A 24,757-nucleotide genomic window follows, 5' to 3' on the forward strand; every position below is an offset into this window, starting at 1 on the left:
AGATCCCTGGTTACCGTGCTGGGGCCACACTTAGGCTGTTGGTTTGGATCGAGGAGATTCCCCGTTATCCCGGCATCTTCAGCAGCAGAAGCTCCTATTGAGCGCCTCTCCAGCACGGACCTGGCCAGCCTTCATCACACAGCCTTCATCACACAGCCTTCTTGTGAGAGAAGTAGAAGTCTATGCCCCTGTGCTGCGCTGGCAGGCGGGCAGGTCCTCCCCTGCCCCTGGGATGGGGGCTTCCTCCCTGCTGTGACTGAAAGATGAACAGGGAGATATTTACTGGCACTGCAGAGTGAAGCTGCTCACAGAGCAGCTGAGACACAGGGTACTGATCAAAAACATTGTGTGTGCGGCACTTCTACCCCCAAGGTGGGAGAAAGGCTGGGGGGGGGGCTGAAGGGCACAGCTCCTGGCTGCGGGGTTTGGGTAAGATACAGGTTTGTCTTTCCCAAGCTCAGGGGGCTGAGGGCTGAGGTTCCTTTTCAGTCCTCACTGGGCCAACAATCCCTGCCAGCAACACTTTAATTTCACAGGCAGAGTGGGGCAGTGGGGGCATACAGCATCACAGCATCATTAGGTTGGAAAAGACCTTTAAGATTATCAAGTCCAACCGTTCCTGTCCTATGCCAAACCATATCCCTGAGCACCTCATCTACCTGTCTGTTAAACACATCCAAGGTCAGTGACTCAACCCCCTCCCTGGGCAGCCTGTTCCACATCCCAACAACTCTTTCAGTGAAGAGCTTTTTCCCAACATCTGATCTGACTCTGCCCTGGTGCAGCTTTGTGCCATTTCCCCTTGTCCTGTCACCTGGCTGAACAGACCATTGCCCACCTCTCTACACCCACCCTTCAGGTAGTTGTAGGTGGTGATAAGGTTTCCCCTCAGCCTCCTCTTCTCCAGGCTGAACACCCCCAGCTTCCTCAGCCACTCCTTGTACGGTTTACTTTCCAGCCCCTTCACCAGCTTGGGCTGAGCTGGAAGGTTGATGAGAATGGAACTCCTGCCCAATGCTTAAGCTGTTTGGGTGAAGTTTCATCAGTGCCTCAAACCAGTGTCTCACCTAGAGGGTCCTTCACAGAGCCCCTTCTCTGATTTCAGGCATGCTCTAGAACAGCAGGGTAATAATCCAGGCTATTCCACACCGTGGCCAGAAGCCAGCAGCTTTGCTTCCACCACTGCTGCCCCCACCCAGACCTACAGAGCGCTCCTCCTAGAGCACTTTCCTTCCATCTCCTCCAAGAACAGCAGCCCAGTCAGGAGATGCCAGTCTTGACATGTCACAGGACCCACATCTTAACCCTGTCCCCCTCCTAAAGGGGAGATGCACCGAAAACTCACAGTGCACAGGCCAGTCCCTGTATGTACTGGCCTTGCTGACTCCAGTTTGGGTGCGTTCAGGTGTGGCAGGAGTTCCACCTCATGGAGAGAGCAGAAAGGGAGCATCAGCCTTGGCTCCCTTCTGCACTCGGGGTGGGTAGGCCAGAGATACCCTGTCCCTCCGCTCACACCCAGCACCATCTGTGTCCAGAGAGAAAAGCTCCTGAGAGAAGAGCTACCTATGAAATAGCCAACAGAGCATCCATGGGTTCACTTCAGCCCTAAAGCCAACTGGGACAGATTATGTATGTGTGATGCAGAGTGGCTTAATCATAACGATTTTTGTGACAGTCCTTAGGGTGCAGTGCCCCTAAATTGTGCTTGGAGAAGGTTCTGGAAGGTGCTGTTGATCCTGGTGGAAACAGCGCTGGGGAATACAGGACCTGTCTGCATGACAGGAGGGTGGTACTTGGGCTCAGGCTTCCAACCTTTTGAATTTAGCTGGACAGACAAGGGAAAGTAACCCCTTGCAGAGCTGAATCACCCTCTGCTGTGAGTAAGGGGTCTCTGCATGAAAGCAATTCCTTCCCTTTATCCCTGAGAAAGAAGAGCAGAATTCCCAGCCACTCCTACAGATGCAGAGCAGCTGCCTGCCTGGTGCATTCCCACCCCATCCAAACCCCCCCAGCCCTCACAGGTCTCTGGTTGACGTGTCGGCTCCACTCTGGGGCTGTCACAACTGGCAGTGGGTAGGTCTCACTTAGAGTTACCCCTGCCTGGGAGAGAGCAGCAGCATTCAGTGCCCAAGGGGTGTGGATAGCTGCTCCCTTTATCACCCGGAGTTCTGGGACCCACAGCCGGACGTAATCCCCCTGCAAACACAACCAACAGGACAGGATCCAGTCATTACCAGTGTGTAAGAGCTTCCCAGCAAGGGTGTATCTTAACGTGGAAGATTGATTTCCGGTAAAGCAGCTGGTGTAGTGCAGCCTCAGTTACCTCTGCCAGGCCTTAGCCCCTCCTCTTAAACCCTCCAGCAAGAATTCGTGCCTGAACAGAGACCCAGGTACCAGAGCTGCTCTCCCAGGCTCACTCAACAGGCAGCGAGGTGACACAGAGGTGACTCTGTGCCACAGTTCACCTGCCCTGGTTAGGAAATAGTGGGATGAAGTTGCTCACAAGAAGTCTTTTTTCTTTTTCTTCCCAGTAACTGAAGGAAACCGGGGAGACTGGCTCAGCTGCACTCTCCTGTGCTGTCAGAGTGGTTCCAAAGAATATTTATCAATACGGTGAAAAGTGGTTTATAGATATAACCATAGAATCATGGAATGGTCTGGGTGGGAAAGGACCCCAAGGATCACAGAGCTCCAACCCCCTTGCCACAGGCAGGGCCACCAACCTCCAGGCCTGGAGCTACACAAGGTTGCCCAGGGCCCCACCCAACCTGGCCTTGAACACCCCCGGGGATGGGGCATCCACCACCTCTCTGGGCAGCCTGTTCCAGCCCCTCACCACTCTCTCTGTAAAGAACTTCCCCCTAATATCTAATCTAAACCTTCCCTCCTTCAGCCTCAATCCATCCCCCTTGTCCTGCCAGTGTCTACCCTTTTAAAGAGTTGCTTCCCTTCCTGTTTCTCTGCTCCCTTCAGGGACTGGAAGGCTGTAATGAGGTCTGCCCACAGCCTTCTCTTCTCTAGGCTGAACAAGCCCAGCTCCCTCAGCCTCTCTTCATAAATATATTTTATATAAATATAATATAAAATATATAATATACATAAATATATATAAAATATATATATAATATATTTTTTTATATATATAAAAAAACACAAGAGAGTGTCAAGCACTCTCTTGTGCTTGGCAAGACCAACTGCCCTTGCCCCTCACCTTCTCCCATTAACTCCACTCCAGTGCTGCTCCACTACCAGGCCAAGTTTCTGATCCCTGGCTAACTTGTGCCACATACAGCACCAAAAGGCAACAGCACAGCTTGCTGTGAAGATAAGGAACAGGGTGGAAACTGGTAATGCAGTATGGAAAGGGTGATTTATCTGCTCCCACCACTTACAGGGGACAGTCACAGGACTCACAGGTTTCAACTACTCTCCAGGACCTCCCGGGGTGCCATGTGAGCAGTTCTGTCTTTCCTGCCACTTGTGGGCTCTCAGAAGCTGCTCTGTGCTCAAGGAACTGTCTATGCCAGATACTGATGGGCTGTGGTTACCCAGAAGGAGCGGTGATGGAACACTACAAGCACAGCAGCAGGGCAGGGAGGGTGCAGAGAGCACCGGCCTCTCTGGGGACAGGAGCAGATCACAAACCTCAGATCTTCCTGGGGAACAATGAGGAACCTGCCTGACTGCTGGCAGGGGGATCCAGAACTGGTTCTGAAGCAGTACCCACGGAGCAGATTGATCTCCTCTGTTCCCCAAAACTCTCCCATACGCTTTCCTGCACCACTCAGTGTAAGACAGCCGAACCAGACTCACGTTGCCATCATAATCCAGGCCTTGTTTAATCATGTTAAACTTCCTGTTGTCCCGTGGGTCGTTGCCAACACCAGCGCTGTATAACCAGTTGCCATAATTGCTACAAACGTCATAATCCACCTTGAGAACAGAGGAAGGAAACAGTGAGAAGAGCTGGGCTGGACCTTGGTGAATCTTCTCTCTCCATCCACCCATTATCTCAAGGGAAGAATTCCTTGTACAGCTGGGATCAGCTTCCCAGGCTACTTCACTTCACGGCCCTTATGTCAATGGGATGGGTGAAGGCCAACCAAAGGTTCTCCCTCAGTTTCCTCTTTTTAAAAAAAAATATCCTTCTCTTTCTGCCATCCTCTGGCAGTCCTCATGACAGCAGGCTGTAGCTTTTGAGTGCTGATATCCCAAGGAACAGCAGACCAGTACATTTCAAATTAAAGAGAAAATTCTTGAAGAGACCACTGACTAACTGAATCACCTCTGCAGACCTAAATCTAACTGAGACTGTACGGAGCGAGCACACAGGGCATCTGGAGATGCAACCAGTGTGACACTGCAGTTGTTCCCCTGCCAGGCAATAAGCCTCAGCTCACACAGACCTGGCAGAGGGGTGCTTTACTACAGGAAACACTAGAGCTCCTGTGACGTATTGCTACTCAGCAGGCTGCACCTCATCAAGTTATTCTACATCTAAACAAATAAAAACCTCTTGAGGATGCTTATGCAAAAGGGAGCAAGGCTCCTGAAACAGGCCCAAACGAGAGCAGACCACGGTCTGGTCTGAGTGCTCTTCAGCTGGGCAGGGTGGCTTAAACCCAACACCAGAAGCTTTCCAGTTGGAGGAGGATGCAAACCCAGCTCAGGAGGGGAGTGGCAGAGATATAGCAAACAGGGCGTGGGCTCTCTGAGCATTCCTAGGAGGGGTGTCTGCTTGGCCAGAGTCTGGCAGCTGCGCAGTTCGCACACACCTCACCAAGCAGGTCCTGAGCTGTTCTGCTCTCCCTTTGCTGCAGCTGCAGCAACAACCCTTCCATGCAGCACCATTCCCTACATTGCATTTCAGCTGCTCCTGAAAGTGAGGAGCACAATGCAGCCAGATGGAACAGGGGAATGGGCTCTGCCTTCCCCTTCCTCGGTGAAGCCCCATGAGAGCTGGGGACAGGGTGATCCGGAGCCAGCACTGCTCACTGCACACCAGGCCTCCCCTTCCCAGCAGGGCTTCCTCCAACTGGTGAGATAAGCAGGGGAGGAAAGATGCCATCCAAAGCCTGATTGTGCAGTCAGCATGCAGGAAAGCCTGTGTGGGAGGTGAGGGCAAATCCAAGGGGGACTGGAGGAGGCAGGCTCATTTCCCCCTCAGCCTTGCCCCTTCCTGGCATTCTCTTCTGTTTGCTTCTCTCCCCTTCCTTGGGGCCTGACCCTGTGAATGACATCATAGCACAGATATTTGCTGTTCTGGACACCAGAGGTATCTGGCCTTTTCCCTGGCTTTAGTTGGCTGCAGAGAGCTTGCCTTAGTCTCCCTGCCAGTCTTGAGTGGATGACAAACATCCTCTTCTTCACAGGCACAAGCAAACACTCTGTAGGTCTTTGCTGGACATATGGAAAACGCATTGCTTTTCCTTTCAGCAGGAAAGTGAGAGCACTTTCATTTCTGTACTAGCCTCTACCATTCTACAGCCATCTCCTCCCCCATCAAACTGATGCCTCCTGTTTGTTACTCTGAGGAAGTGGAACTGTCAGGCAGTTTCAGCACGGTACAAGCTGAAGGGAAGGGACAGAAGAGCACAAGGATCAGCCTGTGCTCCACCAACTTACAGAGGCAGTCAGCACCTGGGGTCTCCCGAGATGAAAGGGCTCCCACAGAATGCTGCATCCTGCTTCCTGCAAGGCTGATAACATCCTTGTCCACACAAAGAGGTAAGTAACCCAGGGAGCACCTTTCCCATGTGAGACCTCCTGGTCTTCCTCACTTGAGAAACAGGACCTGAAATCTCCTGTAGCCCTCTGAATCTGACAGCAACGTGAACCAAGCTCCCATCTGAGGAAGGCAAGGCTGCCTGCTTCAATTCCTGACTCCCAACTCTTAATCAGCTGGTGAACTTTGAAGCCTTGAAAAGTCAAAATCAAGATGCTTTGAGTGCAAGGCTTCCCTGTGCACGAAGCAAGCTGCCCTCTCTGTGAAACGAAGTCACCTTTATAACTGCTTTGAAAGCCACTGCTGATGGATGCCATCAAAAGCCAGCTACAACAAAGCATTCAAACTGATCCTGGTGACTTGGGATGCAGAGATATATGGTGAGGTCGTATATAAAAGGTCATAATAAAAAAGGCTCTTTTAATTGCAGATAATGGTGAGGTGACTGGGCTTTCTCTACATCCAGCCATTCTCCTAAGTAGAAAGTTTCTTACTTATCAGTAAGTTTCTTACTTATCAGTAGCCTCTTGTATCCCACAGACAAGACCTGCAGCATGAGGCTGATATTAGTGTTTGGTCTTTTTTCAGTCTGTACCCTCATTCTGGTGAAGAACAAATGCCAATTCACCTCCTCAGCCTCAGTTTTCACTGCTCAGTTTGGTGCTACTGATGTGGTATCTCCATCAGTATCTCTAGGGTATCTCTGGGGATACCCACAGATAATGGTCACCAAGCAAAGACACACAGAGGGACTGTCAGCCTGTGCAGCCCTTTCTAGGAAGAATCTGTGAGGCCTGAGGACAGGGAAGGAACCCAGCTATTTAACCATGCTTGCATGACTGCTGAATGGCATACGAGAAATGAGTTGGTGCTCCAGCTGGCAAGGAGGCCTGTGACTCACCAGAAGGCAGAATGATGCCTCCAGCCAGGGTGGAGCACTCTGGAAGCTGATCCAGCTATTGTCCATACTTGCCTGTACTTGACTAGATGACTTCTCAGTCCACAGCAATCAATGCAAAGACACTGTGCCAACACTGGCAGTGATGGCCACGTTCAGTGGCCAGAACATGTTTCTTTCTGTTCTATTTCTGGGCTGTCCTCCTCCCTCAGCCTCTGGGGTGAGCAAATCAGAGCACCATTAATATAACCTACACTTGGGAGTTTTCTCAAGTGTGACAGATCTCTATCTAGAACCCTACATGAAGGATCAAAACTATCATCTCAAACTTCCCAGCTACATCCTGGTGGATGGATTCCCTTTGCATACACCCACACTTATATCAGCCTGAAAATTACTCCTCATCTTCCGAATCCTTCCTTACTAGGCAGAGCTGTCCTCCTGTCTGTCACTCAGAGCAGGGAGCACAAACAGCTCCAGGCACACCAAAGGTTCAGTCTTACCAGCAGGTATTCAAACCATTCTGCTCCCATCCTCCAGTCCAGCCCCAGGTCCTTGGTGAGGAAGCTGGCGACGTTCTGCCGGCCTCTGTTCGACATGAAGCCGGTGGCAGCCAGCTCTCGCATGTTGGCATCCACAAAAGGAACCCCTGTTCTGCCCTCTGCAAGACAAAAGCCAGCACTGGCACGTGATGACCTTTTGTTGGACACTCCTAAACCAACCTGTGGTCATGCATTCCCAGCCACCCAAGCAAGTGAGACACTGCAGTGCTGGTGTACAGCAGCAGGGAGAGATTTCAGGGCTGTTTAACTGCCGTGCAGCCTCTAAGATCCATGGGAAAGTAGACTGGAAATTAAAACCAGGACAACGTTGGCAAGAAAAAGATCAAGGTACAGAAGAATGTCAGGCTGGAAAAACAATGAGTCAGGTGGAATGAGGGGAATTTTGCAGAGCAAACCAAATACACAGACAATAGTGAGATGGGCCAAGCACAGAAAAAAATCTTTGACAGGTGACTGATAGCAGAGAGGGATGAATTTGACAAGCCACCAAGGGTTAACAACTGAAAAGCAGAGTGCCTTGTCTATTCATAAGGTAGAGACTGATTGCATCTGTGTGCAAAGGGACACACACTGCAATGAAAGATACATATTTGTGTAGAAAGATACACAGGTGTGTGTTTCACTGATTGTGATAATGAACCTCAGGGTTAGTCCCTCAGGGGGTTGAGATACTGTGCTTGCTGTTCATGTGATGAGGAAGTTATAAAGGCTAAAGGAAAGCAAGGGTACTGAAAGGCTGTGGCATAACAGAAGATGTGATTAATGCCCATTTAACCTCCTAATCAGAAGACCAAAACTGAGGGGGCGTGGCAATCCAGCACTGGTAAGAAGGGCTGGTCAGCCTCCTGTGACTGAAGAGAAGGGACCAAGGCATCACAAACACTTCCACCTGGGCAGGGAATCTAACTGCAATGTATCTCTCAAAAGCATGTACCAGCCTTGGCCATTCAGCACACAGGGTGGGCCTTCTCCTGGACAGTGCCCAGTCTTGGAAGGAAAGCTGAGTATCCCACACTCACACCAAGCTGAGGGGTTGGACTCTTGCTTGGCAGTAGCAGTTAAAGGACAGAGCCTGACCATGCTGTTGGTTCTACTCCAAGAAGCTGAGTTAGCCTGAGGACACATGTTAGCATGCAGACATGTGGACACCAAAAAGCACACTTAGCCAAACCTGTGGTTTCTACTGACCTTTCCAACAGTCAAAGAGCTGAAGGTCCTTTTTCCAAGGGACCTCTTTACTTTGAAGACCTATTAAGGAAAAAAAATGACCTGCTAATGAAGATCAACACTGACTCCAGCAGTTAGTAATAAAAGGCCAGCCAGAGGCACCTCGGTTGACACAAGACATTAGGATGAAGCCAGCCCTCTCGGTGGGATTACAAACAAGCCCTGTTGCTCCTGCAAAGGTTTAGAGATGATCTGTTCCTCCCTTGAAGTGTTGCAGAGGGGTGTCTCATGCACATGGAGGATGCTCAAGCTTTAACAGACTTGTGTTATTTGTTTTGTTGGCATTTGCTCTCTGTCTTTTGAAATGAAAACTGACTCAGACCTCACAAGTGGACAGAGATGTGCTCTGGCTCAAGCTACTACTTTCTTGCTCTGCTGTACCCCAGGACAATGTTTATGTGCCATCTGATTCTGTAGCAGATACAAAACCCAGAATTCCCTGGCAGAAGCCCCAGTAACATGTTGCTGCTGCAGTGGGGCAGGACTGGATGCAGGGGGCGATTTTACATTTGCAGAGGTCCGGTCCAATTACAGTCCTCTGCAGAGTGGAATGGAGACAGCAGCGACAGCTCTGGCTCCAGACAGCTAAGTTTAGGCCCACCACTGGCACCCAGCACGGTCTGAGATGCATTCAGAAGGGCCACACAGACCCCACAGACGTGACACAGGCCCTAAGGGAGATGTGTTCTCCTGCACCAACAGCTGGATGCCAGGCAGACTGCCCTAGGGCATCTAAATCACAGCTGTGTGCTTAGGTATGGGCAGTGCCATCACAGGGAGGAACAGCCCACCCTACACAGACCTCAGCTGCAAGGTTTCCCAACTATAGGGACTAGTTATTCATGGATAGACACCTCCTTGTAAGTGACTGGGTCTGGAGCCGAGTCTTACTCTGATTCCTACGTAGGGCAAGGCAGAAAGTGTATCTGGATTCTTGGGATCCTCACTGCTGGGTCAGTTCCTGCTCTGTCCCAGATTCTCCAGTGAACTCAGGCAAGCCTGAAGCCTGGATTCTCTCCAAAGGTGGAGTGTCTATGGAACAGCATCTTTTATTGTGCTGATATGTGTTTCCCACTTACACATGTTAATTCTGCTCCCTGTATCTAATCAGATCTGGGGCAAAAGTCTCAGTGTCTACACCATGCCCAGCAGTATGGTGCTGAGGCACTTCTCTGCTAACAGCAAGTCCCCAGCAACATCCCAGTGTTATGACAGAAGCCAACAGGCTCTTTTCCTTTCCCTGCTGTCAGACTGTGCCTTTCCTTGCCAGAACACGGTGATCCACACACACCTCTTAAGGAGAAAATCCTTTTGCCATACTTCAGGGCCACAAATCGGAAGTAATCCCGCCACAGCAGTTCAAACAGGACCCTGGAACACAAAACCACAGCTGTGTTTCACTGTGGGTCAGAGAAAATGATGAAATTAAGATTCTGCCTCCATAGCACTCATCATTAACGGTGCCAATCCTCAACCAATAAACTGCAGGGTTTAATCACAGCGAGCAATCTCACCTACCTTCCCATGATTGGGAAGAGGGGTGGCCAGGAGGGACAGGGAGGGGATTGTCCCTCTCTACTCTGCCCTGGTGAGGCCCCAGCTGGAGTCCTGTGTCCAGAGCTGGGGCCCCCAATACAAGAAAGATGTGGGACTGTTGGAGAGGATTCAGAGGAGGCCACGAAGATGATCAGAGGGCTGGAGCAGCTCCCCTACAAAGAGAGGCTGAGGGAGCTGGGCTTGTTCAGCCTAGAGAAGAGAAGGCTGTGGGCAGACCTCATTGCAGCCTCCCAGTACCTGAAGGGAGCAGAGAAACAGGAGGGGAATCAACTCTTTTAAAGAACAGACAATGGCAGGAGAAGGGGGATGGATTGAAGCTGAAGGAGGGAAGGTTTAGATTAGATATTAGGGGGAAGTTCTTTACAGAGAGAGTGGTGAGGGGCTGGAACAGGCTGCCCAGAGAGGTGGTGGATGCCCCATCCCTGGGGGTGTTCAAGGCCAGGTTGGATGGGGCCCTGGGCAGCCTTGTGTAGATCCAGGCCTGGAGCTTGGTGTCCCTGCCTGTGTCAGGGGGGTTGGAACTCTGTGATCCTGGGGGTCCCTTCCAACCCAGACCAGTCTATGATTCTATGATTTTATGATGCCAGTTCTTGCCCCAAGCCCACTTGCCTGGTTTGCACCTGGACCACTAGAGTAAAAGCAAACTGCACAAATCACTTGGGAAGCTTTACTTAACTCCAGGGGAGGAGCAGAATTTCAGGAAACTCAGCTTCACACTTCCACATGTCAGCACATTCCTAAGAGCTTTGCTCTGATTTAAGTCCCTTACAAAGGGTATTGTTTAAAGGCACCATCCTGGTTTCAGGTAGGATAGAGTTAATTTCTTTCTAGCAGTGGGAGGGGCAAAACCATGTCAGGCACCTTTCAAAACTGGCTTTCAGTGGTCTAGCTCATGAGATTACACACCAGGCCTGAAGAAACCAGACACTTGTTTTATAAAGACTTTTCTATAAAGAGTGCTTCTTATAAAACAATGGCACCTCAGCCTCTGAGACTTGCTTCAGCTCTATGTCAGACTGGAAATACTTTGCTCAGCTCACTTTTTTTGCTCACAAGACCCTTCTGGAGAACCTGATTACAGAACAGGACACAGTCCTAATGTTAACAACTAGTGTCAGGATACTGAGGTTCAATCAGTCCCTCACATGCAGCCACCACGACCTGCACGTCATTGTGCTGCTGACTGCAGTGCCTGGGAGCTCACAGCTTCTGTTCAGTAATTATTTATCACTTCAGAACACTGAGAGCACCCCAGCACCCCAGCTGCAGGCTGGCTGGCTGGCTAATTAGACAGAAAAACATAAGTATGTTTATTTCCTGAAATATCTCCTCTCTTAATTGTCATTAAAGGCAAAAAAAAAAAAACCAAAAACATGCACTTCAACAGGCAAAAGGTTGGTATTTTACCTGCCATATGAATTTTAGTGAAATTCAGTATTTTGGCCAGGGCTGTTGGCAATGGTCCACCTGTTCTTCACCAACCACCACGCTGTTTGACACGTTACAAATGCAACAGACCAACAGGAAAACACAGCTCTACAGTTTGCACAGACTTTCTGGTTTGGGGTTTTTTCCCAGCCAGGCCTAGTGTTAGACCAGGCTCTAACATGAACCTGCTTCTCCATAAGAGCTCCCTACCAAGCGTTAATTCACAGTGAGCAGATCAGAGCTCAAGGCCAGCCCAGGGATGGATACACCAACTTTAACTGTCCTCCTGACTCCCTCAGGACAACCAAGCAGCCAGCAGTGAGGTGAGGAAGAATATGGCTGAGAAGGCAGGATGCATTAAGCCCATTCCCCCATCCCCTCTTCCCCTTTGCTGTGGTGTGGTGGGTACAGTCAAACAGCCAAGCAAGCATGAGGCTGTTTGCTGGGCTGTGACCAGGGGTCCAGCACCTTTTGGGTGAATCCCTGCTCACAGCCTTGGCATGAGAAACACTTCAGCTTTTATTTGTAAATCCTTCTCCTTCCCTCCTTCTCATCCAGCCCAGAATAACAATGCAGAGAGGGATGGTGATGCTTTACAGACATCATTTATAAAAATCACAAACCACAGTTTCCCAGCAGTAATAATGACAGCTAGCATGAAGAATCTGTACTTAGAAAGAGCCTAGAGCCTCTGGATGTGGAAAGCAGGCTAATAAATCCATGCTGAAGCAGAACTGCAGAGCAACCCAAAGGAACCAGGCAGCAGGCACAGGGAAAACAAACATTAATTAAAGAGAAAGTTAATGAATCTCTCTATCCTGTGCATGAGATGCCAGTTTCCTTTTCAGAGGAAACCAGCCTCAGGGGTTGTGCAGGGACATACCAGGGACATACCAGTACGTGCTCTGATTTGCTGTTCTTTCCTTCTCATACTTCTGGATCTGCTCGTAGATGTAGCGAGGTGAGATGCAGCCCAGCGCCAGCCTGAAAGCAGAACCACAATGTCCTGAATGCAGTGAAGGTCTGACAGCTCCCAGGTCTGCTTGGAGGGTTTAGAGGGGCAGCTTTGTGTTTTGAGTTGGTGTCTAAGAACTCCTGCTTGGTTTGCAGCTGTGGCAGTGACTTCCTTGATGGCTTTGCTCAAGTTGGATGACTCTGCAATCTGAGAATCAAAATCCTCCTCTTCCCAGCATGTGATTGCTACAGGAGTCTTTGACCTACTGAGATAAATCACTTCACACAAATTTTACAAGTTTTGCCTAAAAGGTGTTGTCCAGCTGGTGACTGAGAGCATCACTGACAAACCATGAGCATAGAGAACACCACTGACAAACCATGATCATAGAATCATGAATGTGTCAGGTTGGAAGGGACCTTTAAAGGCCACCTAGTCCAACCCCCCTGCAGTGGGCAGGGACATTTCACTAGATCAGGTCACTCAGAGCCCCACCAAGCCTGAATTTCTCCAAGGATGGGGCCTCCACCTCCTCTCTGGACAGCCTGTTCCAGTGTCTCACCACCCTCAGAGTGAAGAACTTCTTCCTAATGTCTAATCTAAACCTGCCCTACTGGAGTTTGAAACCACTGCCCCTCGTCCTACAGCTACATGCCCTGACAAACAGCCCCTCCACAGCTTTCCTGTAAGTCTCCTCCAAGTACTGGAAGGCCACTATAAGGTCTCCTCTGAGCCTTCTCCAGGCTGAACAAGCCCAACTCTCTCAACCTGTCTTCACAGGAGAGGTGCTTCAGCCCTCTGATCATCCTTGTGGCCTCCTCTGGACCTACTCCAAGAGGCCCCTGTCCTTGTGCTGAGGGCACCTGGACACAGTACTCTGGGTGGGGTCTCACCAGCACAGAGCAGAGGGGCAGAATCCCCTCTCTTGTTCTGCTGGCCACACTCCTTGTGATGCAGCCCAGGATGCAGTTGGCTTTCTGGGCTGCAAGTGCACATTGCTGGCTCATATCCAGCTTTTCATCCATCAAAAACCCCAAGTCCTTTTCCACAAGGCTGCTCCCTATCAATCATCTCCCAGCCTGCATTGATAACAAGGGTTGTCCTGACCCCTGTGCAGGACCTTGCACTTGGCCTTACTGAACTTCATGAGGTTTGCAGGGCCCTGTCTCCCTAGCTGGTCCAGATCCCTCTGGATGACATCCCATCCCTCTGGCATGTCGACTGCACTACTCAGCTTGGTGTCCTCTGGAAACCTGCTGAGGATGCACTTGATCCCACTATCTATGTCACTGAGGAAGGTATTAAACAACATGGTCCCAAATCTCAGACATCAAGCTCTACATCAACTGCCTCAGCTGCCAAACCACCTTCCTTCTATTACAAACCTATTTATCACATGCCCAGGGCTCCTACCCCTTCAGCACCTTCATGTCTCATTTCAGCAACAACATAAGGCAAGTGATTGGCTGAAAACCTCAGGCAGGGATGGAAAACCAGGGAATCCAACCCAGCTCTGGCATTTCAACCCACTGGGCTCCTTCCATTTGCTCCAAATCAGTGCTGGGTGAGACAGGAAAGAGCAAAGGGTGATAAGGAATGACTTTTACCTTGATTTCCCTAGAAATATATTTGGCTGCAATTTCCCAGCAAGGCTTGTGGAAACATTTGATGTTCTGATGAGTTTTGGAAAATGGGAGGAAAGGACCCAAAGAGTTTTTCCTTAATTTCTGACAAGTTTTAACACTTAGAAATGGCCAGTATAAGCTGTCAAAGACTGGCTGCAATCTTGAACTGGTCTGATATTGATTATCAGAGAGAGGAACGCTTTGGGGCAGGCAGATCAGGACTGTCTGCTCTGGGCAAACAGCCGGTTTGGAGGCCACAAACTCAGAACTTCTCGGTCCCACCAGGTGGAGCCATCCCCCACAACCCTGATGGACAGAGCCAGCCAAGAGAAAGAAATCCCGACCTGTAACAGCCCCCCCAAATTGTTTCCTATTGCAGTTCTGTTGGGAAAACCCTCCAGATGCTCTCAGCATTAGGCTGAACTGAGTTCTGCTGCTGCAATTTCAGTCGGGAATTAACTCTGCCCCTTCCAGCACCAAAGACTAAACCCCCTAATTAGAGGTCATCCTATTTACCCCAAGAAGAGAACCTCTTGATCAGAAGTGTCTCTTCACCCCACAGAAAAACGTAGTGGCAGCAAGGTGAGGTGACTTGTGATTCTGATTCTGTGACTTACCCCACAGCACTCAGTGAAGCAGGACTGGACTGAGTTCTGCTACAGCCCCACCCACATGCTGAAGCTGTGCTTCTTCCCTGGCTGCTTTCAGCCACCCCATGATCCACAAACCAGCACAAAGCTGAAGACAAGCTGTGTGCCTGTCCAGCATCCTGTCCACATCACTGCTCCCAGCATCCCTGGCTCATGGCACAGCACTGCTACACTTGAGCAATTCCTAACTGCAAGAATCTTCCCAAGGAACCACTGCCTGGAAGTACAAACAAAGAGCCACTCTGAGGCTGTTCTACCCCAACAAAAAGAGGAAGGGAGTCACAGCTAAACCCCTACCTGTGCCCACTGAGCTCTGAGCAGACAAATGTCATCTGTTTGAGATGGGAGCACTGAAGGAACTAACAGCCTCACAACAAAAGTCTTTACCATGGTGCAAATTTGGTTGAGTAGTCCATTCCCACCAGTCCATTGCGAGTTTCCTTGTAAGAGGCAACCAGATTCTGTACAAGCAAAAGAACAAAAGGTTTTATGTGCAACCTGCTAAATAGTTTCTTTCACGCTGGAGCCAGGGCGATCTGGCAGGGTTGGGCTCCCTCTTACGGCAGCCTGAGAGGATTACACAGCTGCCAAATTAACTGCCTCCAGTGCACAGGAATCAATCAGGGCAGCAGTTTTTGTTATAGCTCTGGGATGGATGTCACAAGCTATGCTGCCTGCTTCACCCATTTCTTTCTACAGGCACTGTGAAACCAGATGTGCTGCTGCCTGCCCATCCCTGTCTGGTTCTGGATCAACAACCCATTTAGAAGCCCCTCTGGAACCAGTGATAGGTTCCCTTGTCCATGTGGCTGCTTGTTTGGGTTTGAGAATCACAGGGTCTGAGGGCACCCAACACTGCAGGAACCCTGATCTCTGTTATTTCTGGACCACCCATGTCTACAGCAGGGTGGGGGTCTTCCCTTTCCTGGGCACTCCACTGACTGTGCAGAGGACACAGGGAAGCCTGGTCTCTCCCTACAGGTTACAACTACAAAAGGGCTGTTGGAGCTCACCAGGGAAGGCAGTATTTGCATGACAAAAAAGAAGGAACAGGTTTTCCAGCACTGATTATATTAATGCCTGACCAAGGGTAGAAGCTGTGTGTGCTTGTGTTGTTTTGGCTGGGATAGAGTTAATTTACAGGGCAGGTTTTGGATTTGTGTGGAAAACAGTCTTGATGACACAGGGATGTTTTCTTTCCTGCTGAGCAGTGCTTACACAAAGCCAAGGCCTGCTCTGCTCCTCACCCCACCAGTGAGCACAAGTTGCTGGGAGGGGACACAGACAGGACAGCTGACCCCAGTGACCAAAGGGATATCCCATATCCTATGTTACCATGCTCAGCACATAAAGCTGGGGAAGAAGGATTTAGCATAGGACAGGAATGGTTGGACTTGATGATCTTAAAGGTCTTTCCCAACCCTCTGATTCTGTGAAGGGGGATGTTCAGAGTGATGGTGTTTGTCTTCCCAAGTCACAGTTACATGTGGTGGATCCCTGTTTTTCTGAGGATGGCTGAGCACCTGCCTGACATGGGAAGTGGGAAATGAATTCCTGCATTTGCTCTGCCTGTGTGCATGGCTTTTGCTCTCCCTATGAAACTTGTCCTTATATAAACACCTAAGTTGTCCCACTTTTACCCTCCCAGTTTGCCATCCCACCTGGGAGAACTGAGGAAGCAGGTGACTGTGTCCTGGGTTGGGCTAGGATAGTTAATTCTCCTTCTGGTAGCTGGAGCTGATCTGCCTACTGGGGTTAAACCATGACAACACTCCCCAACAGCAAGGGAAGGGAGGAACTTCTGTAGCACAGCCAAAAGAATCACCTGGGGGCTGTGCTAGCAAGTGGGTACTGGGCACAGGGCACTTCCATTCTCAGCTGGAGAGGTGATACCCCCTTATCCACAAGCAGCACAGGGTCGGATGCTGTGGGAAATCAGCCCCACATTTAGTCTCCCTCTAAATTCACACAAAGCCAATTTAAGGTGGTTTCTCAAACTAGACCAGGAAGAGGTTCAAAAAGAGACAAGGATGAGCAGACAAAATGCAGCCAGCAGCAGCTTCACTCCACCAAAGTAAGGGAGCAAGAAGTAGCTATAATTATGGGCTGCAATTTTTTAAACCAGACTACTAGGTACCTCCTACTATTTTTAACTGCAGGCAGGAGCTTGGGTCAGATATTGCTCACCCCAACCGTGATTTCAGCCCTTCAGGCCACTTTTCACTCCTCTGAAGTGAAGGAACTACATTGCTGATGATGTGTGAGAGAAGAGTAGAAGGAGAGAACTGATGTAAAGGAGCTAAAAAATTGTCACAATTCCCAAAAGTTCCTGGAAAAAAGATTTAAGAGGGATGGCCACTAAATTAGGTTCCTAAGTATTTGATTTGCATTCCCAGTTTCTGGATGACTTTTTTTTTTAGCCTGTCTCTCTGAAAAACTGCAATAATGCTAATTCCCTCCTTGGTGAAGTGTTATGCAGGAGCTAAGGAAATATTACTAGAAAGTGAAATTGCAGCCTCAGCCTCTTGCACAGCTGCTTGTACAAGGGGGAGGATACAGACCAGGAAGTTGAAGAGTTACCGTGTCCCAGAAGTAATACTGCAGTCTCATTAAAGCCTGGGTCTCTCCACCACTGCAGGGGAAGGCTGTTCGTGGATCAGTCACAGGCTCTGCCAAAGAAAACACCATCACCTTGGTACCCCCTTGGAAAGCATCTCAAAGGCAAGGAGGAGCTTAAAAATCTGTGTTCAGCAGCAGGGCTGTCTGCTTTGGGGGGGTGTAAAAGATTGTGCCCTCATCTTTCTTTAAAAGAAGGGCCACATCAAACATAACTCAAAATTCCTAAGAGGGTGTTTGCTACTCCATTGCAGGGCTTTTCAACCCAGCTCCTCCTCCTCACAGGGAGCTGACCCTTAAATGCTGTATTAGCAAACAGAGGCTTAGTTACAGCTTGAAGGGCAATCACTGCCTTTGGGAGGCCTCCATGGTTTGATTCTCCAAGTAGGATTTCACAGGCACAACTGCCAGATTAAGTTTTCTTACCCTTCTGTCCCAAATCCTCCACTGTAGGGATGCATCCTTCTTCCAGGCCTGGAGCCAGAGGCTTTAGCTGCTCGGCCATCCGCAGGGTTGGCCGGACCTTGGCCTCTGACTCCACCGCTCTTCGGAAACCGGTGTAGACATCAGGCAACCTGCACGGATCACAGTGTAAGGTCTCGGTGTAGCTGCCCTGAGGCCTCCACACAGCACAGAGGGTTGGCTCTCCTCCCCCCTACCCAGTTTCTTTCTCATTCTGATGCAAATGGTGCCTTTTCAATTTATGGGGCAGGCCAGGAGGGTCAGGTTTATCTCATCCAACTTCTGATTACCTGCTAGGCTGACCTCAAGGTGAAAATGTGCAACATCCTGCTGCTTCTTCAGTCAGGAGAGAGAAAGGGATGTATTTATGGCCTGATTCTTCTCCCCTACTTATACACTCTCTATAGGAGACCACGAATCACTCAGCTCCATCAGCTACTTCCAGTGACTACTGAAGGAGCCAGGAGAGTCCATTTGCTGTCACAGGCAGCTGCATTTAGCTAGATGGGGTAAGGAGCAACCCAGTCACTGTCACAAGAGCTCTGGGTGCTGCAGATTGAGTATCCAAACTGGGCTGGCAAAGAGAAATCAGTTCCTCAACAAATGGTCAAACAAAACCCCCCTGACTATGCACAAAGAAGCACATATCCTTCTAGGAGAGAGAGATGAATGTGCCCCTTGATGTCTGTAAGTGTGACAGCACTGACCCTAACTGCAAGGTGGGCTGAGTCCCTTCCCTGTGGGGCCAAATGACCAAGATCCCTCCTGAGCAGTTCAATGGAGTGAGGAACAAATGGGACAGCAGAGGAGGGAGCAATACCAGGCAGCAGCCCACCTAGCAATAGGCCTGAAGGGAAGGTCGTCCCGATGGTAGAGCGTGGATGCCCAGAATGTCTGGATCTTCACCCCATGCTGACTGCACACCTGGCACAGCCCCTTCTCCACATCCAGCTCCTCCTTCGTGACCTAAGGAGAACAAACTGCAGTGAGGCCATGGCTGCACAGCCTCAGCTCCCACATACACACCTTCCTTGGGCCCAGCTCTTTCCCTCCTCTCCACATTTAGCTCCATCCCTTTAGAGAGAGGTCTACACTGATGACCTCTGAGTATTTCCCTCTGCCAAACCCAACAACTCTTTTCACTCTCTATCAGTAGTGCCAGCACCAGAGTGAGGAACTCCCTGATGCAGAAAGCACATAGCAGATCTTTTAAGTCTGCATGGACTCAAAAGGTGACTGGACAAACAGATATAAAAGAAATCCAGTGAGAGTTACTGAATATCAGGACAGCATTCCTACTTCAGGAAGTACTTGAGCCACAGATTCTTGGCAGCCTGGGAAAGCATGCAGGGGAAATATCTACAGGTTTGTGCTGCCCCTGTGGTCTTCTCCAGGCATCTGTTATTGGTCACTGTCAGGAAAAAGATGAGGCCTTTTGTGTGATCCTCTGTGGTTGTTCTTAGTGCTGTGCATGGAGTAAGGTGCTGTGGGATGTGTAGGTTGTGAAGTTACAAGGATCTGGGGCCTGATGGCAGGAATAACTGCAGTGTGGGTCTCAGAGTGATTCCTGCATGACACAGCTCTGAGGCCCAGACCCTAATTCTGAGTGTATCTATATATGTATATGCATGTGTGTGTGTGTACACAAAGCCTCCAGGCCCTGTGGTTTGCACTGAATTCAGCTCTGCATCTAACCTCTTCACAGAGTCACATAACCACAAGGTTGGAAACGGCCTCAGTGACCTCAGATTAGTGACATACCAACCCCATCAGCAGTCCAAGACCAGACTCGTGTTTTATTTTTCAATACATTGGTGAGCAACTGCCTAAATATGGGTGTTCTGAAGTCACCATGGACCTTTCCAACAATATGTCCCCTGGCAGCTAACTCCCTGGCCAAGGAAGAGACCAGGAAGAGGCAGCCTGATGGAAACAGAAGGAGAAATTGACTCATTTGACCTAAAATGTCAGCTGCCAGAAACTCCTCTTCTTGAAGACACAGCACTTGGGAGTGATCAATCAGAAATAGCTGGTGTCACCCAGCGAGGACTCCCACCCAGACACCTACACCATCCATATCCCAGGAACTAGCCAGTTTCCTCAAGGTTAACAATATCCCAGACAAGAAAGGCTCTGAACCCACAGGAATTGCATCACCACTTGGTAGTGGAAGAAACCTCCACAACCTCATTTTCTCTTTTAACAATTTCAGTCAAATATTACCCTTACCTCTTCATGGAAAACCACAGCACTGACAGAGCCCAGCTGAATGATCAGGTCATGGACCACATCTTCTGGCTTCCCTCTCCTCACAACCAGGGTACTGCAAACACAAAGTATTGGCCTGAATTAGGTTTGATGCTATTATTTGTTATTTGTGTGTACAGGAGGCCCTAGTTCCACCCTAGACACCCACGTACTGGTTCTCTAGAGCACAGAGAGCACATGGAGACAGGCAGGCAGGATTTAACTAGCTTACATTATTTAGGACCCACTGAACAGTTTTTAAGCCTCTGGGGCTGAGTTTGTGTCAAACACATCTCTACCACCCCGGATGCTTTAGAAAAGATGACTGGGCAGAAAGCCAGACTGTTACCTAAAAGTAAATCTGTCAGATCTGTTCATCCTCACAGACTGAGGCTGTGATTCAAGAATTGATTCCTCTTTCACATGTAACGGTGGCCTGAGGGCAGACCCCTCTCCACCTTCATGTGTATTCAGAGGAGGAATTCCTTCTCTGAATGCTCTGTGCTTTTAACAAGTCATCAAAACTTCCCTCACAACACTGCAACATCACTGCCCCCTGGGAACACCACAGGGGATTTCTGTCTACCAGTGCATTAAGACACTTGATGGTGTTGGAAACAGAGCCTAGGTCTTAGCATGGCTCTTCACAATCACACAGCTCTCACTGCAGAAGAACAATCTCTTATCAGCCACCGACAACAACAACAACAACACAGCAGTTCTGAATGGCGCAATGCGTGCAGATACACAGTGATCAGTTCTTTGAGTCTCCTCTAACACTTACCATCTGCACTGTTCACACTGCACAGCAACCCCCAGAGCCATTCCTTTAGCTTCTACTATCACCGTTATGCAGCTCTGGGAGAAGATAAACTGGCTGATGGAGAAGATAAGCAGGCTGGGGCATCTTCTGCTCAGTAAAGCCAGATGTTACTTGGTAATGGGATTGTTCAGTGTGTAGACCTTCAGGTTCTACTTTACCCTGGTTATGTTTTTTTTAAAGGAATAATGAAGGAGGAATCCCTGATGACCCCCCTTCCCCAGTGTAGCCTACCAAAGAGTTTGGGATTAGCGTGACAGGGTAGAGCAAACATAACTCTCCAGTCTCATAAACCAGGGCCTGTGACTATGTGTCTCAAGCCAACTCGCAGGGAAAACGTGCTAGGAACAAGGGAGGGCACATGCTGCAGTGCCTAGCGTTGCCTACACCTGGAGAGACTGCCATTCATGTCTCCAGTCGTCATGACAGCGGGCAAAGCGCTCAAAGCTGTGGTACCTGAGTTCAAGAAAGCAAAACCCTTAACGACACACAGCCTGTGTGGCTCTTCACTCCCCTGGAGATGCCACAGCAGGTCATCTGTAAAGCAGTTATGTATGGGACCTTACCTAACAGAAGGGCTGGGGCTCTCTGGCAAGAGCCACGCGAGTACCTGACACGACCTGACTCGCAGCACAGACATGCTGAACAGGAGTAGGAGAATAGGAACGGCCGTGCTATTTGCACCCACCTCCCTCTTTTCTTGAGCGTTTCCCTTAGATCCTTCACGCTCTCCAGCAAGAACCGCAGGCGATGCGGCCCCGTCTTGGGGAAGCCGTAGCAGTGGGTGCCCAGGTAGTGCCGCGGGTCGAAGCAGTAGAGGGGAATCACGAAATCCGCGTTACTCTGAGCCCAGTGCAGCACCTGCAAACACAAGAGGGGTCGCCGGGGCAGCTCTCGGGGGCTGGGTGAAGCACGCACCTCGCACCAAAGCTGCCCACGAGCGGGGTTATTTCTAAACAAGTACCGGGCAGGGCACTACCTGGTTATCATGGGCTCGCAGGTCGCAGCGCAGCAGGCAGATGGCCGTCCTCGCCGCCGCCGCCATGGTGCCTCGATGAGGTGGTCAGTCCCACCTCAGCCGACGTGGCTCTGTCCTCCCTCAACCCGGACTCTTCAGCCCGCCTGGGCTCTGTCTCCACTGCAGCTCGGCGCCTCTCATCCCAGCCCGGCCCCTCAGCCCGTCCCGTTCGCGCCTCCTCCTCCTCCTCCTCCTCCTCCTCAGCCCGCCCCGCTGCCGCCTCCACGCCCCGTTTCCCCTCAGCCCGTTCCCGCCTCCACGCCCCGTTTCCCCTCAGCCCGTTCCCGCCTCCACGCCCCGTTTCCCCTCAGCCCGTTCCCGCCTCCACGCCCCTCTTCCCCTCAGCCCGTTCCCGCCTCTCCGCCCCGTTTCCCCTCAGCCCGTTCCCGCCTCCCCGTCCCGCTTCCCTCCTCCACCCGCCCCGCCGGCGAGGAGCCGTCCCCCCTCCGGCTCCCTGCGTCGGTCCCCGCCACCTTCTTGCGGGCTACGGGGACGGTCCGATCCCGTTCCGCGTCCTGGGAGGATGGCGGGACAGGGAGGTGCCCTCGGCGGCATTGGTGGAGCAGTGTGGGTGCAGGAGGAGGCGGCAGGGCAGGAGGCCCATATCCCCTGGTCTGAGGCTGCCTTTCTGTGGCAGCCTCTCACTGGAGCCCACGTATTGCTGAATTTGTGATTTTATTTTACCTTGGATAATCTATTTTATCTTCCACATGACAGCCTGTATCTTCTGTACTAAAATCAGAGCGATACAGGGAAGATGAGCATGGCCCCGGTGTGGGGCCAGCACACAAATTCATGAAGCGTTCCACATTTTCACGCAAGCGACAGGTGATGGGACAAGGGGAAGTGGCACAAAGCTGCTCCAAGCCAGGTTCAGATGGGATGTTAGGAAAAAGCTCTTCACTGAAAAGAGTTGTCAGGAACTGGAACAGGCTGCCCAGGGAGGGAGTTGAGTCACCATCCCTGGATGTGTTTAAAAGATGGGTAGATGAGGTACTTAGGGATACGGTTTAGTAGAGGACAGGTACAGTTGGACTCGGACATCTTAAAGGTCTTTTCCAACCTTGTAATTCTGTGATTCTGTGATTTATAACAGCCTCTGGGAGCCACCTTGCACGGAAGCACAACCCCACTTGTGCCACCATCCTAGGGCACAGCCATGATGAAACCCCTACAAGAACCTCGCTCACCTGGCTCTGACTATTAATACCATTTACTATTTATCCTTTGAAGTGCCAAGGCTCCGACATGCCTGCACCCCTGCCTGCTAGCATGTGAGCTGGCTTTGAGGATAGCTCATTTACCTGTTGACTAACAAAAAGGGATCTGTAGATTACCAGTAATTAACGTCTCTGACTTCCAGCGCTGACAGTGAAAAGGCCCGCCTCATCCTATAGTTTCCGTACGTTGATGTTGGACACCAATGACCACACATTCCTTACTCACTGAATTGTCCCTCAGGATCCTTTTTCTTTGACAGCTCTCATAGTAAAAGGAAATGGAAAACCAGCCAAACGCCAGCTTGGCTCCCTGGCAGATGTCTCCAGACACATGCTCCCCTTGTGTAACTCCACTGGTTCTCCTGGGGCAGAAGAGGGTGGAGAAGGGGTAAGCATGTTGCATCAAGGGTTGGTGATGATTGGGGATCCAAGTTTACAGAAATTAATTGCTGCAGCTTATTTAAGTAACTGAATTGCTGAAGTGGAACTTTTGGTGGAGCCTTAGATGCTCACCAGAGATTAAGTATGATACCTAAACCCCAGTGAGGGGTCCCTGGGAGTCTGGGTTTTATTTCCATTTCCTCCAGCTTGCATGTCCTCTGCATGCAGTCTGCACCGGCTGGCTGTGGGAAGTGATGGTGATTCCCCGTGTGACCCACATGACACATCATCTCCTGATTCCTTTTCTGTGCAACAAGGCCTCCTTTTCCTGGCTCAGCAGCCTGCAGCCTGCTATAAGAACCAGTGACTCATCTCAGAGGGCTCATGTTTGGTGAAGGAAAAGTCGAGGCAACATTTTGGCTCGCACCCAAGGAAAATACCACTGTCAGCTTGTGGTGCATATGCTATAGAAGAAAAACCCTCTCTTTATCACATTAGAAATGGAGGGGGTTTACAAATGCAGTTTATAAATCTTCCCTGTTTGTCTTTGCCTTCGTTTGGACAAGTACAAACAGTGCAGTTGGCTTTGCTTTTGTTTGCAGACAGGTTTCCCCCACAATGTCTTGGCTGACGTTAAGCTGGGCCAAGTCTGGCAATAATGACATCCTCTTGTAGCTTACTCATAGCTGCTAGACAGCCACCCACTTGCAGTGCAACTTAAAGAGGTCTATTTAATGGGTGTGCAAGAGAGAGGAGCCCTACTGCCTGAAAAGGCTTTAGCTCCCATTGGCAAGGAAGGCAGTTTCCACTAAACAGAAACCTCTGCAACATAAATAGAGAGATTTGAAACTCTTGATATGCCAACGAGGAAACAAAAGTGGGTTTAAAAACACCTGAGTTTCTGCCAGGTTTCTATTTCCATGGCTATAAAGGATGCAAGGTGTCCAACACTGCACCAACGGCACGAACACCGTGACAGACTCGGCACCAACATGGCTGTTAAATGTCACGACCTGGGCAGCAAGAGTGGACAGGAAAAACAGATGTCCATAAAGGACAAGGAGTTTGCTCAGGCCCAGAACCCAGACCTCCTTACACCCGACACCATAGCCTTTCTGTTACACCATTGGGGGCCAGTTTTATTTCCTTGGCACTCCCGTAGGAGAGTACAAAACCTGTTGCACACTCAGCCACCGCTTTCTGAAGTTGTGCTGGTTGCATCCACTCTGCAGTCTACCTCAGTAATAAAGGAGTATTGTTTTTTTTACTTACACAGATGTTTCTCCTCCTTGGAGTCTGCATGTATGCCCTCTCAGTCCTTGTTCCTGTGAGACCTTATGAAATCAGGCTCTGAAAATATGTGCG

The 24,757-nt window shown here is 50.2% G+C and overlaps 1 protein-coding gene across 1 annotated transcript; it reads right to left on the reverse strand.

Moving 5' to 3' along the window:
• Positions 1-148: 148 nt before the first annotated feature.
• Positions 149-21,818, reverse strand: LOC311205823 (cryptochrome DASH-like; the record flags this gene model as incomplete). The annotated part of the gene is made up of 14 exons (XM_084280330.1): positions 149-250; positions 2,020-2,196; positions 3,814-3,933; positions 7,127-7,284; positions 8,375-8,434; positions 9,705-9,784; positions 12,293-12,382; positions 15,016-15,089; positions 17,209-17,297; positions 17,671-17,819; positions 18,542-18,672; positions 19,936-20,029; positions 21,462-21,634; positions 21,753-21,818. The coding sequence occupies 14 exons, from the start codon at positions 21,816-21,818 to the stop codon at positions 149-151; spliced, it is 1,563 nt and encodes a 520-aa protein (XP_084136456.1).
• Between the last annotated feature and the right edge of the window lie 2,939 nt (positions 21,819-24,757).

Source organism: Gallinula chloropus (assembly GCF_964237585.1).
Source record: "Gallinula chloropus genome assembly, chromosome: 2".
NCBI lineage: Eukaryota > Metazoa > Chordata > Aves > Gruiformes > Rallidae > Gallinula > Gallinula chloropus.